Genomic DNA, 14,795 nt, shown 5'->3' on the forward strand with positions numbered 1-14,795 from the left:
GCAGCAGTGTGTACGCCGTTGACCCGGCTGAAATGGGCGTCGATGCGGGTGCTGGATGAACGGTTTGAAGCGAAACTCAGTGTAGCCTTTACTTGAGAAAATGTTCCTCCCAAACGTTAAGACACAGGAGGTTTTGTGTAAGTTTGATCACAGATAAACGAGCCGAAAATGTTTCCACACGACGTGCGATCGAGCATTGCGGTCAGTAGAAAAGGTGAAGCGACTGAGAAGTGTGTTGCGAGCGGGCGGAGGAGCAACACCACCTAGGTGTGTTGGGAGGAGTCGGCAGCTGCTGCGGGTAAGGGAGATGGTGACGTCAACGTGCAGCTGCGACTTGACCTGCTTGGCATCGTCCAAACAGTTGCAGCAGAGGGAATGCGGTGCGGCGCGTTGGCACGGAGACACAGACGGACTGCATTATACAGGCTAGTCAAAAAGCTGCTTCGCATCTAAAAGTGAATGTCATTTTCAGGATTGGTGTACCAAAGAACAAAGTGGAGCTGTTTAGGTTGCTGGGAATGCTACAATACCTGCAAAGGTTTGTTTTAAACCTGGCTGAAAAAACCACAATCTTGAGAAAACTTGTCAAACAAAATGTTGACTCGCTGTCGACAGAGGGACATAGAAGTGTTTTGCGAGAAATCAAAGAGGTTATTAAAAAGGCTCTAACATTAGCCTACTACGACGTGAATGGAGACATGACAGTATCAGTTGACACAAGTACGACAGTACTAAGTGCGGTGCTACTACAAACAGGAAAACCAGTTACGTGCGCCTCTGCAGCAGTGACTGCAGCACAATAGAACAATTCGCGAATAGAGATAGATACACGGGCCATAATGTATGGATGTAAAAAGTTCCATCAGTACACCCTAAATTGTGGACTGACCACAAAGCATTGGAAACAATCAGCCAAAAAAAAGTGACTGCGAAAAGCCCAACCACGTCTCCAAAGATTGCTGCCTGATGTGCAGCACAACGCACCAAAGATGGTCAACAAAAAAGAGGCAAGAAATAGGTTATTATAGACCTCTTGAGGAGAGACTGCGAACCTGTAGAAACTGCAGAGTAGGCAACAAAAGAAATGAAAGTGTTGGCTATTGTGCAGATGGTGCAAACAACTATGAACAAGCTAAAAAGAGACCTACAAGCAGATCCACAATTACTAGAAGTCATCGAAGGAACCCATAATAGATGGCTGGAAAAAAAGTGAGTTAATTGCCTGAAGCAATGAAGCTATTTGGGCCATCCCACGATGAACTTCCATCTATGATGACACCCTCTTCAAAGGCGACTGCATGAACATCCCCAAAGCCTGCAGGAAATAACTGCTCCAACAGATACAGGAGGGACATCTTAGAATAAGAAGTTGAATCGAGAGAGCCAAAAAAACAGTCTACTAGCCTGAAATGTCATAGCAAAACGAGGGGTTTGTTGGATGCTGCACAATAGGGCAAGCAAGCCAGAAGAAGTCGCAGAAGGAGCCAATGCTATCGAAGTGGTATTAAGTCTTCGTCGGACATGGTCGCAGTGGACCTCCTTTACCATGCCGGAAAGCCCAGCCTGGTGATAGTGGGCAGCTATTACGGCTACACTGACTATAGAACGCTAACAAGGAAAACTGCAGCAGAGGTCATCAAACACTAAAAGGCTGGTTTTCACCACATGGTGCTCCAAGGCTGCTCGATCTGATTATGGGTCTTCCTTTTCAGCAAAGGAATTCCAAGAGTTTAAGAAAGAATGGAGACCTCAACACCAAACATCGAGTCCCAGGTAGCCACAATCGAATGGATCAGTTGAAAGAGCGGTTCAAGTGAACATTATAAAGAAAAGTGAGAGAGACGGAACAGACATAAATAAGGCATTACGAAGCATGCTCGACATGCCAAGAAACAAGGAGATCGGGCCACAAAGGCTCTTGAGTTGTCAGACCAAGACAACACTGCCAGTCAACGCAGAGCTTCTGAAACCTGAAATCATCAACAACGAAAAAGGAAAGCCAAAAGCAAAGTATGACGTTCACACAACACCAGTCCCCGAAATGAAAGAAGGATCCAAAGGTAAGGTGTTCAACAGTAACCGAAGATGGATCCTGGGAACTGTTTTTGGAAGTACTCTCCATCCAAGGTCTCTCAAGTGAAAACAACTAAGGGAGGCCTCAGAAGAAATACATCCTTCAATATGCCCTTCCGCGGTAGTCTAGTGGCTAAGGTGGCTGACTTGCAGGTTGCTGGATCGAATGCTGGCTGCGGCAGCTGCATTTTCGATGGAGGCCATAATTCTGTGGGCCCCTGTGTTAATATTTGGATGCACGTCAAAGAACCCCAGGTGATCGAAATTTCCAGAGCCATCTTCTACGACGTCTCTCACAATCACATGGTGGTTTTGGGATGTTAAACCCCACATATCAACAACCTTCATTAGACCTACAAAGCAGATATGGCAGACCGTAGCTCCCATTTTGAATCAACCACAGGGAGAAACAAACTCTTCCCCAGCCAGTGAAACAAGCAATGAGGGCACCGACACTCATCCAGCAAATGGATATAGAAAAAGACTAACTAGAGTTGGAAGACAGGTGAGAGCACCAGTACAAATCGACCTTTAGTGATAATAAAAAAAAGGGGGAAAGGATGTAACGTAGGCGGCCACATCGAAAAGGACATCACTACCTCTTATGCCTCCCTAGCCCAAGCATGGCCCGTTCCTTGTAACCTTCATTTAATGGTAATAATAAACAGTTCTAAAGACATCACAACACAGAGGAAGGCGGAGCTTCAAATATTCTTCAGGAGGAACAGCATTTTATGTGAAAAGCATTTCACCTGTTGTCCGTGTGCAAGGCTGCAAAGGAAGCCAACTCATGGTCTTGAATGTTGCCATCTGTGACCCAGGCAGAATCAAAATCCAGCTCGGCCGCCACGTCTTCATGGCCTCCAGCTGCGTCCCTGCAAAATGGGAGAGAGATTGTTCATGCACTTTACAGGCAGATTTCTATTTTTACTGCACAAAGCAATCCCATGTCAAGATTGTAAGTTGCACTGTTCATCAGCATGTCATAATTATAACTGGCCAGAATTTAGGGAGAAAAAGAGCAGAATGAATCGATAAATTAAAAAAAAAACTTGATATCTGCATTTTGCTTTCACGTCCCACTTGAACACATTTCTCTTTTTCATAAACATAGCTAATTCAAATCAAGTTTTCAGAGGTAGCCAAATGATTGAAGCCAATAGAACACGAACTGGAGCACCTGACTTAGCAATGGTGGGTCAAGCAACCTTCAAAACCTGTATTTATCTAGAATTACATTTCAGACAGAGGGTGGTTGGTTGCAATTTGAAGAGTGAAATATTTTTAAGAGAAAACCAGCGTACCATAATCTCAAGGCTTCAAGATTCGGCCACTTTCTTGAATGCTGTGGCCGAATATTTGCAACTAAAACTTAAAATCAATACTCACGAAGAGCACTTAAAAGAATGGGAGCGTGTGAGACCCCAGATAGTGCCGTATGTGCACAAAAATTAACCATAACATGAAAAAGGTGGCCGCTAGGCATGGAATTCCTCTGGTGTTTTCTGCTCCAAATAAATTTGTGCAGCTGTGTCAGCGACTCCCTCGCGCTAAGCCACAAGAGTGCCAAAAGGAGCACGTGAAAGCTTTCAAGCATTGTATTGTCAGTGTTGTCTATGCGAATCCCCTGAGCTGTGGCGAGTCCTGTGCAGGAGACATGGGAGAGTGTAATAATGACCGCCTTGGGGAGCATGCCAATAGCATAGGAAAATCTTCCTGTGCATGTCAAGTCATGCTCATGTATGCCGCGTTTCGCGCAAGTTAAAATTATAGGCAAGAGTTAGGATAAAATGGCAAGGGAGGCATTAGGAGCATTAGAAGCCATCCACTTCGGGCTTAACATCGTGCTAAAAATGCCAAGCTTACTGTGGTTGCTCTTGCAGGCTGCCATTTCGTGGATGGTCCTTTCCGTAAATCTTCAACTGAATTGTGACCTGCCCACTGTCCCACTTCAGGTGCTGCCTGCTTCGATAAACTATACGCATGCCCCGCCGCGGTGGCTAATGTACTTAGCTGCTGACCCACAGGTCACGGCATTGAATCCCTTGCTGCGGCGACTGCATATTCGGTGGAGGTGAAAATGCTGTAGGCCCGTGTGCTTGGATTTGGGTGCATGTGTAAGAACTCAGGTGGTCAAAATTTCCAGAGACCTCCACTATAAAGCGTCTCTCATAATCATATTTCGGTTTTGGGAAGTTACACCTCAAGTATAAATCAACCGATAAACTGCACGGCAGTTCCAGTGGGGACAAACTACCCCATCTGGCAAACTGCAATCGTGGCACCACGTGGTGGCACAGACAGCGCGCGATTCATAAGCCAGCCAGAAGCCGTTTACTTCGGGCCTGACATCGTGCCAAGAATGCCAAGCTTACGGTGATTGCTCTTACAGGTTAGTTACCTAAATGGTGCCATTTGCTACAGAACTAGTAATTATGTCCTAGTTACAGTGTTGTGCCCACCGGAGTTCTTAGATAGGCTGAAGATTACGAAAAATATTTCTTTTGTGGGGGTGTGCCACACTTTATGTGCTTTATTGTTGTTTCTCGCTGGTGTCGTGAAATCTAACTCTGGCCCTATGATATGACGAAAACTGGAGCCGACACATTTGCTCAAGCTCTAGACGCCATTCGTAAGCTTGAAGACAGAAAGAGAAACATGTTGAAGCCAGCAACAAAATTCGGTGTCTTAAGGCCGAAGTCTCAGCCCTGCAAAGCAATTACGCGTCACCCCAAACACAGGTGTATCTGAGGCTAGTGCCGATGTGTTGCATGCTGTATCAAGCCAAGTGACAGAAATTTTGTCACAGTGTAATAGCTCTGAAGATAGACTATGGCGATCTAATTTTTTTTTTTTTGACTGTACGACGAACCTAAAAAAAACTCGACAAATTCTGAACGAAAAATAATAAACTTCTGCTCAGAAATATTAGGCGTCACTGCGACAGAATGGTAATGTGAACCAAATATACAGAAGATAAGCGGAAGCGTATTTAATAGCAAACTTAACGTTCCTCAAGGATAAAGTACAAATCCTGTCGTCTGCTCACAATCTAAAAGATTCCATATTTTTCATACGAAAAGGTTTTTCTCTAGAAACTCGGCTCGCCCGAAGGAAGCTGTTCGAATTCGCAGAAACACAGAAAAATGCGCATAGGCTCTTTGTGGACAAGCTACAAATTGCTTCCACGACATACATTTATGACTTTGTGAAAAACACAGTTATAGAATCTGTTAGCAATGCGGGCGTATGCAGAATCAACCACCAAAACATGCAAATACCTCATTGTCACAGTCAATCCCTAACACACGCAGCATTATGTCGAAACAGGATTTGATCTCTGTTTTTTCGAATGACAGTAGCTGTGATATTGTCGCCTTCACAGAACCTTGGCTGAATCCCGCTATCAGTGTTGACAAAATTTTCACCTCGGCTATTTACAGGTGTGATCACTCTGGTGAATCCAGGACTTCATTCCTTCTGAACACTAATTGTGACCCTCCTACAAGATCCTGGTAGGTTGCTGCTATCGTGCGCCAGACTTCGACTCTTCCTTCAATAATATGTTTCGCGAGAGTACCAACCAGCCATCTGAAAATTTTGAAGCAGACATAATTTACTTAATAACTTTCTGCTCATTGATTAGGCCACACTGTCATTGCCCTGTCACACGTCAAATTTTCTCAATTTAACTCTAGATTTCAACCTTTTTCAAACTGTTCTGAAGCCTGTAATACGGATTACTTGGATGGATTTAATAATTATTTCAAATCTGTTTTTTCCACTGATAACGGCATCAAGCCTTCGTTTTCTGCATGCAGCAATCTGTCTGCTCTTCCTGATCTTGAAGTAAGCTCCTCTGGAGTACATAACCTTATATTAAATCTTGATGTAACGAAAAGCTCTGGCCCAGACGGTATTCACAATGTCTTTCTAAAAAGATATTCAGAGTGGTGTGCTAATTATCTTACTGTAATATTTAAAAAATCATTAACCTCTGCAACAGTTCCCCAGCTGTGGAAATTAGCAAACGTCGTGCCTGTATTTAAGTCTGGAAACAAGCAATTAATACCAAATTACAGGCCAATATCTTTACTTTCTACCAGCTCTAAACTTTTGGAGCATATCATTCATAAATATATTGTAGAATACCTAAATGCACACAATATACTTTCCCGATCACAGCACGGTTTTCGTGCTTGCTATTCTACTGTTACACAGTTGCTTGAATTTACGCACGACGTCGCTTCTTCTCTTAACGACCGAGGACAGATTGACGCCATATTTATTGATTATTCAAAGGCCTTTGACTTGGTTTGCCATGCTAAACTTTTAGTTAAACTTCGCACATTTTTTGGTGACAATAAGCTAGTTGACTGGATAGCAGATTACTTGCGGTCACGCACACAATTTGTTACGTTTAACCATGTGAAATCGTCTGAAGTACAAATCACTTCAGGGGTGCCCCAAGGTTCGGTGCTTGGGCCGCTCTTGTTTATTATCTACATAAATGACGTAGCAGAAATTATCGGTGACACACAAATTAAACTAAGAATGTATGCAGATGACTGCGTTATCTATAACACCATCTCTAGTGTTGAAGATCAGGAAGCCCTGAACAGTGTTTTTTCATTGTTTTGTAATTGGAGTGAAAACTGGCAAATGTCAATTAATTTCAAAAAAACTGTAGCCATGACCTTTTCAAATAAGAAACAGCCTCTTGGTTTTGCATACACTAATAATGGTGTCAGTCTAGCTCGTGTCACGGAGTTTAAATACCTAGGTGTAACTCTGACAACAAACTTAAAATGGCGCACGCATGTCGAAACAATCTGCAACAAGGCTCTTCGAAAACTTTGGTATCTCCGACGCACTTTAAACAACTCGACAAAAGAATGCAAATTGACAGCGTACAAGACCTTGGTCAGGCCCATACTTGAATATGCGTCGGTTGTTTGGTCGCCTCACCATAAACATGACATAGCTATGTTAGAATCTGTTCAGAAGAAAGCAATAAGGTTTATTTTTCGTCGCTATGACCAGCGGTTCTCGCCTACTTCGCATGCGCATGTTTTATCACTGCAGTCTCTAGAACATCGGCGCACTTGCGATCGTATCATCCTCCTGCATAAGACTGTTCACACAGGCTTGGGTGTTCTAGCGCCCATTTCTTTTGTTGCAGCTTCTGCGCGCCGTACCCGACGATTTGATCCCTTAAACATTACGCCCTTTAGAGCTAGTCTCGACTGCTTTAAGTTTTCCTTTTTTCCGTGGACCGTGGATCTATGGAATGAGCTTGATGGGTCTCTGCGCAGACTCGATGCTCTGCAATTCGAAAAAGAGTTGCGTAGTCATGTATTCTGATAATTTGTTTTACTGTTTGAACATTTGTATTCCACTCCTGCAATGTCTCAAAAACTGAGACAGCAGTATTTGTAAATAAATAATAAAATAATAATAAAAAAAATTTAGTGACCATAAGTTACTCCAAGTAGACATGAACATACCCCTTCCTGTAGCCGGTGTACACATAAAACAAATTCGGAACTATAATAAAGGCAATTATCAGGAGATTATTTGTCAATTAGCATTGTTTTTCAAAAATACTCTCCTGCCGTTTCTCCACAATAGATCCATCGAAGAGAACGGGCTGCTTTTCAAGCAAATTTTGTGTACGTTCAGTATATTTCACTGGTTAAAATTAGCAATGGTATATCAAATCCATAATTCACTAAAAATTTTCAGAATATGCATGATAAGAAAATGCGGTGATACAGTAATGCCAAGTGCTCGGGCAGTTCTTCTTCATGGCTTAAATGTAAAATATGCATAAAAGCATATTGAACAACTTTAAGTAAAGCTAATAAAAAGTTTTATTCTTTTGATCTGCCTACACTACTGAAAAACAGCTCAGCTAAATTTTGGAAAGGCATAAATCTCACCAGCAAAAACCAAGGCATCTCACGATTCTAACAACATCTCTCTTCCAGCTAGCTAGGGTCCAACAGCATTCAATTTCTTTTTCACTTCACGTAAGAGATCAGTACCAACATACCCTACGTTGCTAAGCTTGATTACCAACCAATTCATAAAACCAATAGACATTCAACTAGAGGACGTAATTAGAGCATCTTAAGTTATTTTCTTCATGCAGTGTAGATGGAATCAATTCAAAGGTGCTAAAAAACACAGTAATGGTCTCAAACAAAATACTACTTCATATATTCCAGAACTGTCTCGAAACTGGCATGATAACATTACAGGCGTATCAGCCGGGGTGGGGGAGCAAAGGGGGTGCAAGCCCCCTGAGAAAATTCGGGGGAAGCACCCCCACTTTTGACAGTGGTCCTTGTCAGCTGCACACTGGGGAAACCAACAACTAAGGCAAAGTTTTCCTTCACCACAGTAATCACTCAATTATATTGTTATGAGGAAATGAGAATGTTACCAGCAATTGTTTTAGCTAGCAAAATTTATCCTAAATATCTGCTGTGACTATTGTCCTTGAATGTTCTTTGCGGTGCGGTCCACCTCTGCAGCTCTTTCGCGCCTTGTACTTGCTTTGTTATAGACGGGAACAAGCAATCGTTTTATAGACTAGTTAGAGCATTTGCTGTTTCAGCGAAATTGTTTTCTTCCACCGAAAATGCATAGTGTCACGGCTGCTTTATCGAAGCTGCTATGAGCCGATGGTCATGACGAATCTTTTTAAATACTTTAGTTCTGCCATACTGGAAGTGCCACTAAAAGGTTTGCGCTTTAGTCTCTCATAAATCTGATCAGCTTTGCTTACTGTAACTAGGAGCAACGGGAGCAGTTTGCAAAGTGGCAAAGAATAAAGCAGAGGACTCCAGTACAGTGGGAAGCTCAGCTTCTAAGCTTGCCTTGCAGCTTGACCCAGCAGACCAGGAAGAAGGTGAAAGACCGTGGTTTTTCACCCAATAAAGGCCTAATCAGTAGTTACTAGTTAGTTTTCATTCAACTTGAATTGTCTCTTACAGCTCAGAATACAAAAAATAGAATATAGAAACAGAAATACAGAAAAGAATCACTCACGCACAACGCTGCTTTGTTTTCTCTCTGTCAGCAAGGATGAGCTCACAGAAATGTACAAATGTACATACTCTCTAAAAAGTTTCCCGGAGTAACTGCGTAGTTACGCGAAAACGGCTCTTTGCTCCTCTAAAAGACAAAATGTGCATAAAAGATTGCACACGGCACCGCAAGTAGAAGCACTTTCTTCTTTGTGGAGTAAAGCACCCGCTCTTTGTGGTAACTGCAGAAATGTTCGCGCCGTGTGCAGAGGACTCGTCAGTGCCTACATAAGCCTGTTTAATTTCAGACTGTTCTGTAACGTGGTGTGGTCTAGTGGTGTCTGCTCACGCTGACTGAGTGGTCGTGAGTTAACTGATTGATATGTGGGGTTTAACGTCCTAAAACCAGCATATGATTATGAGAGACGCCGTAGTGGAATGCTCCAGAAATTTCGACCACCTGGGGTTCTTTAACGTGCACTAAAATCTGAGCACACGAGCCTACAGCATTTCCCACCTCCATCGAAAAGTTCCATAAAAAGCTGATATATATATAGAGGCAGGCATGGTGGTGGGGTGGCTGTGGGGTAGCAAGTAGTCAAGCAGATCCTTCGTGAGCAGTCACAATGTGGTTTATTTCGACGTTTCAGCCATAGTCTGGCCTTCCCCAGGAATGAGGGTACTATTGTTGGTGTTCAGCTTTATACAATCCTAAAGGAGAGAGGGTACACGAGAAAAAAAAAAGAAGAAAAAAAAAGAAAGAAAAGAAAAAGGTAAAAACAATTGTAGGCCCATGTGCTCATATTTGGTTGCATGTTAAAGAACCCCAGGTGGCCAAAATGTCCGGAGCCCTCCACTATGGCATTTCTCATAATGGTGGTTCTGGTACCTTAAACCCCACATATCAATCAAATCAAACGTATTGTTCCTAACCAGACGGCGCCGCATGGCTCCAGCTGTTCGATGTGGGGAAAAAGAAGTTGAAGCTTTCAACTACTCAGTGCCTCAGAGATGTCTCGTCGTCGAAAGGGGGGGGGGGGGGGGATAGAATCGCGCATTGTTGCAGAGGCTGGCAAGTGAGTGCAATATCAATTCTGGCTCACTCCTGGATTACGCAGTAAGCGGCTTCTGATTGTGCACAATGTTGCTGTTGGACATGTCATGCTTGGCAAAATTGATTGGTTAGTGAGATAGAAACAGAAACAGACGACAGCTATAGAGTAGTTACACTTAGAAGTATTTTCAGTTGTTCAGTGAACGTCGCAGCTGCAGTGCCGTGAACTCTTCAGTTATTATTGTCATTATTGTCGTTATTGTTTTCTAACGCTTTCATTGGTGCAAGTGTACTCAGATTCTCATTTACTCCTCTTTCGAGGGTGTTGAATCGGTGGATGAGGTATGACTCGTTCTTGTTCTCGGTTTAATTTGAGCCAGGCTCACCAATTTAGATGAATCTGCTCAAGAGACGCTGATTTTTACACGAGCTCACAGAGGCTAAAACTTATGCTCGATAAACGAAAATACCCCCACGTGTAATTGATGACGCCGTTCAGAAAGCTAGAAAACTGAAGCCTGATGACTTACTTATGAAGCGACCACTGCAAGAAGACTCGCAACGGACAAACCTCTGCTTAACTTATATAGCACGAACTTTCTTAATGTAAACAAAACCCTTAAATGACATTACAACATTCTGGAACAAAGTGAACGTCTGAAACGGGCATTTCCATCCACTCCTGGCGTCGTTTACCGACGACAACGCAACCTCAAAGAAACACTTGTGCACTCTCAGATCGATACTTCACCCCCTAATAATTCATGCCGCCCTTGTTCAAAGTCACGGTGTCTTGTATGTAAAGCAATGCGAGACACAGACAAAGCAACTAGCATACAATCCAAGTTTTCGATTAACATCTGAGGAAACTTAACATGCGATTCCTCTAATGTGGTATACCTACTCGAATGCAACGAGTGCAGTATACACTACATCGGACAAACAGAAACACCATTTAGGATTCGTTTCAATAATCACAGAGCCTATGCAAAATCAGCCCCAAGTCTACCTCTATCAAACATCTCAACCTTCCCGACCATGCATTCGACAAACTATCAGTAACGCTCTTAGAGACGGGATTTTAATCAAACTGAGAACGTGAACAACAAGAGTCATACCTCATCCACCCATTTAACACCCTCGAAAAAGGAATAAATAAGAATCCGGGTACACTTGCAGCAGTTTACGGCATCGTAGTTGCGATGGTCACTGGACAAGTGAAAATATTTCTGAGTGTAACTACTCTTCCTAAGTTCAGCTGCCACCTGTTTCTGTTTCTGTCTTACTGACCAATCTATTGTGCCAAGCATGACATGTCCAACAGCAATGTTGTGCACAATCAGAAGCCGCCTACTGCGTAATTCAGAAGTGGCCAGAATTGACATCGCACCCACTTGTCGGCCTGTGCGGCAATGAGCGGTTTCCTCCCCTTTCGACAACGAGACGTCCACGAGGCACTGAGTAGTTAAAGGCTTAACTTCTTAAAAATGCTCTTTTTCTCAACACCGAACAGCCGGAGCCATGAGGCACCGTCTGGTTGGGAAGAATACGTTAGTGGAAGAAAGGATATGCCGACGCAGACATCTTGAAGGTGATCCTCGGTAAAAAAAAAAAAAAGGTGGAAGAGGACGGTTTGGGGGGAGTCCACCTAATGTTCTCACCTTTTTTTCTTTTCTTTCTTTTTCTTTCTCTCACGTACCCTCTCTCCTTAAAAATTGTATAAATCTGAGCACCAACAAACTGTACCCTCATTCCTGATGAAGGCCAGACTCTGGCTGAAACACACACACACAGACGCGCGCGCGCGCGCACACACACACACACACACACACACACACACACACACACACACACACACACACACACACACACACATTGTGATGACGCGGGATCGACGAGCACGCAAAGCGCCTCAAACAAATACGCTTTATCGATCGATCGCAGAAAAAAGACTGCGACTTCTTCGTCTTTTGCACTTCTTCGTTGTCACCACCACTGGCACATACACGCGGCATTATTCCCCCTTTAAAAAAACATCACCCCGATTTTAAACGTTCAAGAAGCAAGGCGAAATCAAAACTGCACATTTAGTCACTGAAAGTAAGGTTTCATTCGAAGCACGTGGACAATTTCTGGTGAATGTCTGCGGCACTTCGAACACTGCACGCCGTCCGGAACAACCTCGTAGTTGACATCACTGATGCGTCACAGAACCTTGTAGGGTTTGTTGCGAAGCGCTCCTCCTCCGACGTTACGAAGGGCGCCACGAATCTCACTGCTGCAACCACTGTTGCGAAAGACGGCGACGCCAACATGGTCCCGTGGGCGCCACTGCTTTGAACTCCGCCGGGAAGGTCACCAGCCGTTTGGTAGCGTAGGTTTCTCAGCTCGCGACTGCTTCTGCGCAGAGCTGATAGACGAGCAGACGAGACGACGGTGAGTTAAACAAGGTTTATGTACAGCATATATACAGAGGCGTTACAAATTCGGCACTGGAGCCGACAGCTTAGAGACCCGAAGAGCTGAGCTCTCCTCTCTAACCATAGGTCTGCTGCAAACACATAGCTCAACTGCTCGCGACGCACCGCAGGGCTTCTTTTATATGCACCGGGTGGATTCTTTGAGTAACTAAATGTCCAACCAGAAGCGCCGCTGGTCGTGAGGTCAGAATCCTCCAATGGGGTCGCCGCTGGGCTGCTTCATTCTCATCGAATCTGGAGCCACTGCGTTGCATGTGGCTGCACCCAAGGACGAGTGATGTCGCCGCGCATTGCGTCAGACTCGCCAGACAGGAAGGCGCCGATTGCTTGCTCGACGGGCTCGCTAGCTGAGGTGACTCACTGTGCGTCCGCGGCAGAGAGGCACCACCGCGTGATGACGCCGTTGAGTTGTTCGCGTCAGGCGGGCTCGCGTGCTGGCCTTGACACAGATTGCCTTTTTCAGAGGCATGGACGTTCGCTGCGGACTCGCAAGCATAACAGGTCCGAGGTATCTTCGCAACAGCTTTTCAGAGAGCCCACGCTGATGAATAGGTGTTCAGACCCATACTTTGTCGTCCACGTTGTATATGACGGGTCTGTGCCGAAGGTTGTAATGTTTGGCATCGTCGTCTTGTTGTTTGGCGATTCGCGACCTGGCAAGTTGTCTGGCATCTTCTGCTGGCTGGGTAAACTCTTCGGCGTCTGTCTCATTGCCATCATTTTCATGAAGGAGTATTGCATCTAGTGTTGTCGTAACCTCACGTCCATAAAGGACACTAAAGGGTGTCTTCGGAGTGGCCTCCTGACGAGCCCTGTTGTACACGAACGTGACGTAGGGCAAAATGACGTCCCAGTTCTTGTGCTTTACATCTACGTACATGCTTATCATGTCAGCCAGGGTCTTGTTAAGGCGTTCAGTGAGCCCGTTGGTCTGGGGATGATACGCCGTTGTCTTCCTGTGAGTTGTACCACTTAGTCGAAAAATGGTGTCCAAAAGCTCGGCCATGAATGCAGTACCTATGTCGGTGATGACTATTGTGGGAGCACCGTGTCTCAAGATGATGGCTTCGATGAAAAATTGCACCGCTTCAGCTGCCGTTGCCCGTGGCAGAGCGCCTGTCTCCGCATATAGGGTGAGGTTATCCGTGGCGACGATTATCCACCTTTTTCCAGTGGCAGACTTGGGGAAGGGGCCCAGAAAATCCATGCCAATTTGTGCGAACGGTGTCGCCGGCACTCAGACAGGCTGCAGCAGGCCAGCTAGTTTGATGGATGGTGACTTGCGACGCTGGAAATCTAGACATGCCCGCACGTAAGGTTTGACGACTTCGGCAAGTCTTGGCCAGTAATAGTTCTGCCTTATGCTCGCCAATGTTCTTGCGTAATTCAAGTGTCCAGCAGTAGGTTCGTCGTGGCAGGCTTGCAGCACCTCACGGCGAAGCGAAGAAGGAACGACGAGCAAGTAGCTGCTGCCGGCGGGTGAAAAGTTCCTCTTGTAAAGAACGTCATTTCGCAAGCAGAACGACGGCAGCCCTCTCGCAAATAACTTCGGCACGCTATTTGTTCGCCCTTGTAGGTAATTTATGAGTGGTAGCAGTTCAGCAACGTCACGCTGCTGTTGAGAAAAGGCGGCAGTGTCCACAATTCCTAGAAAGGCCATGTCGTCATGGTCGTTGTCCGGGGATGCAGTCGGCATCGGTGTGTCCTTTTCCCAACTTGCAGGCAACAGCTAAGTCAAATTCTTGGAGTGAAAGACTCCATCGTGCGAGATGGCCAGACGGATCTTTCAGGTTGACTAACCAACAGAGAGAGTGGTGATCGCAGATAACGGTGATTGGGCGGCCGTACAAATAAGGACGAAACTTCAGGACTGCCCATACCATTGCAAGACACTCCTTCTCCGTCGCAGTATAGTTCGCTTCTGCTCGGGACAGCGTCCTGCTGGCGTAGGCGATCACCTTTTCGTTGTTGTCGTTCGACTGTATGAGCACTGCTCCAAGACCCACATTACTAGCGTCTGTATGAAGTATTGTTGGTGCGCCTTCATCAAAGTGGGCCAGCACAGGGGGTGTTTGTATGCGCTGACAAAGCTCGTGAAACGCCTGCTGTTGCTCTTCGCCTCATCAGAAGGGGGTATCTTCCCAAGTAAGCTGT

The 14,795-nt window shown here is 45.0% G+C and overlaps 1 protein-coding gene across 7 annotated transcripts in view; it reads right to left on the reverse strand.

Moving 5' to 3' along the window:
• The window catches only part of LOC119163313 (uncharacterized), a 217,758-nt gene that overhangs the window by 99,658 nt on the left and 103,305 nt on the right, over window positions 1–14,795 (reverse strand). For all 7 annotated transcript variants that reach the window (XM_075872944.1, XM_075872943.1, XM_075872942.1 and 4 more), the window contains one exon: window positions 2,826–2,948. In XM_075872944.1, the coding sequence (XP_075729059.1) occupies window positions 2,826–2,948 (123 nt within the window). The remainder of the gene's footprint in view (window positions 1–2,825; window positions 2,949–14,795) is intronic.

The sequence above is a fragment of the Rhipicephalus microplus genome, chromosome 9 (assembly GCF_043290135.1).
Source record: "Rhipicephalus microplus isolate Deutch F79 chromosome 9, USDA_Rmic, whole genome shotgun sequence".
In the NCBI taxonomy this organism is placed as follows: domain Eukaryota; kingdom Metazoa; phylum Arthropoda; class Arachnida; order Ixodida; family Ixodidae; genus Rhipicephalus; species Rhipicephalus microplus.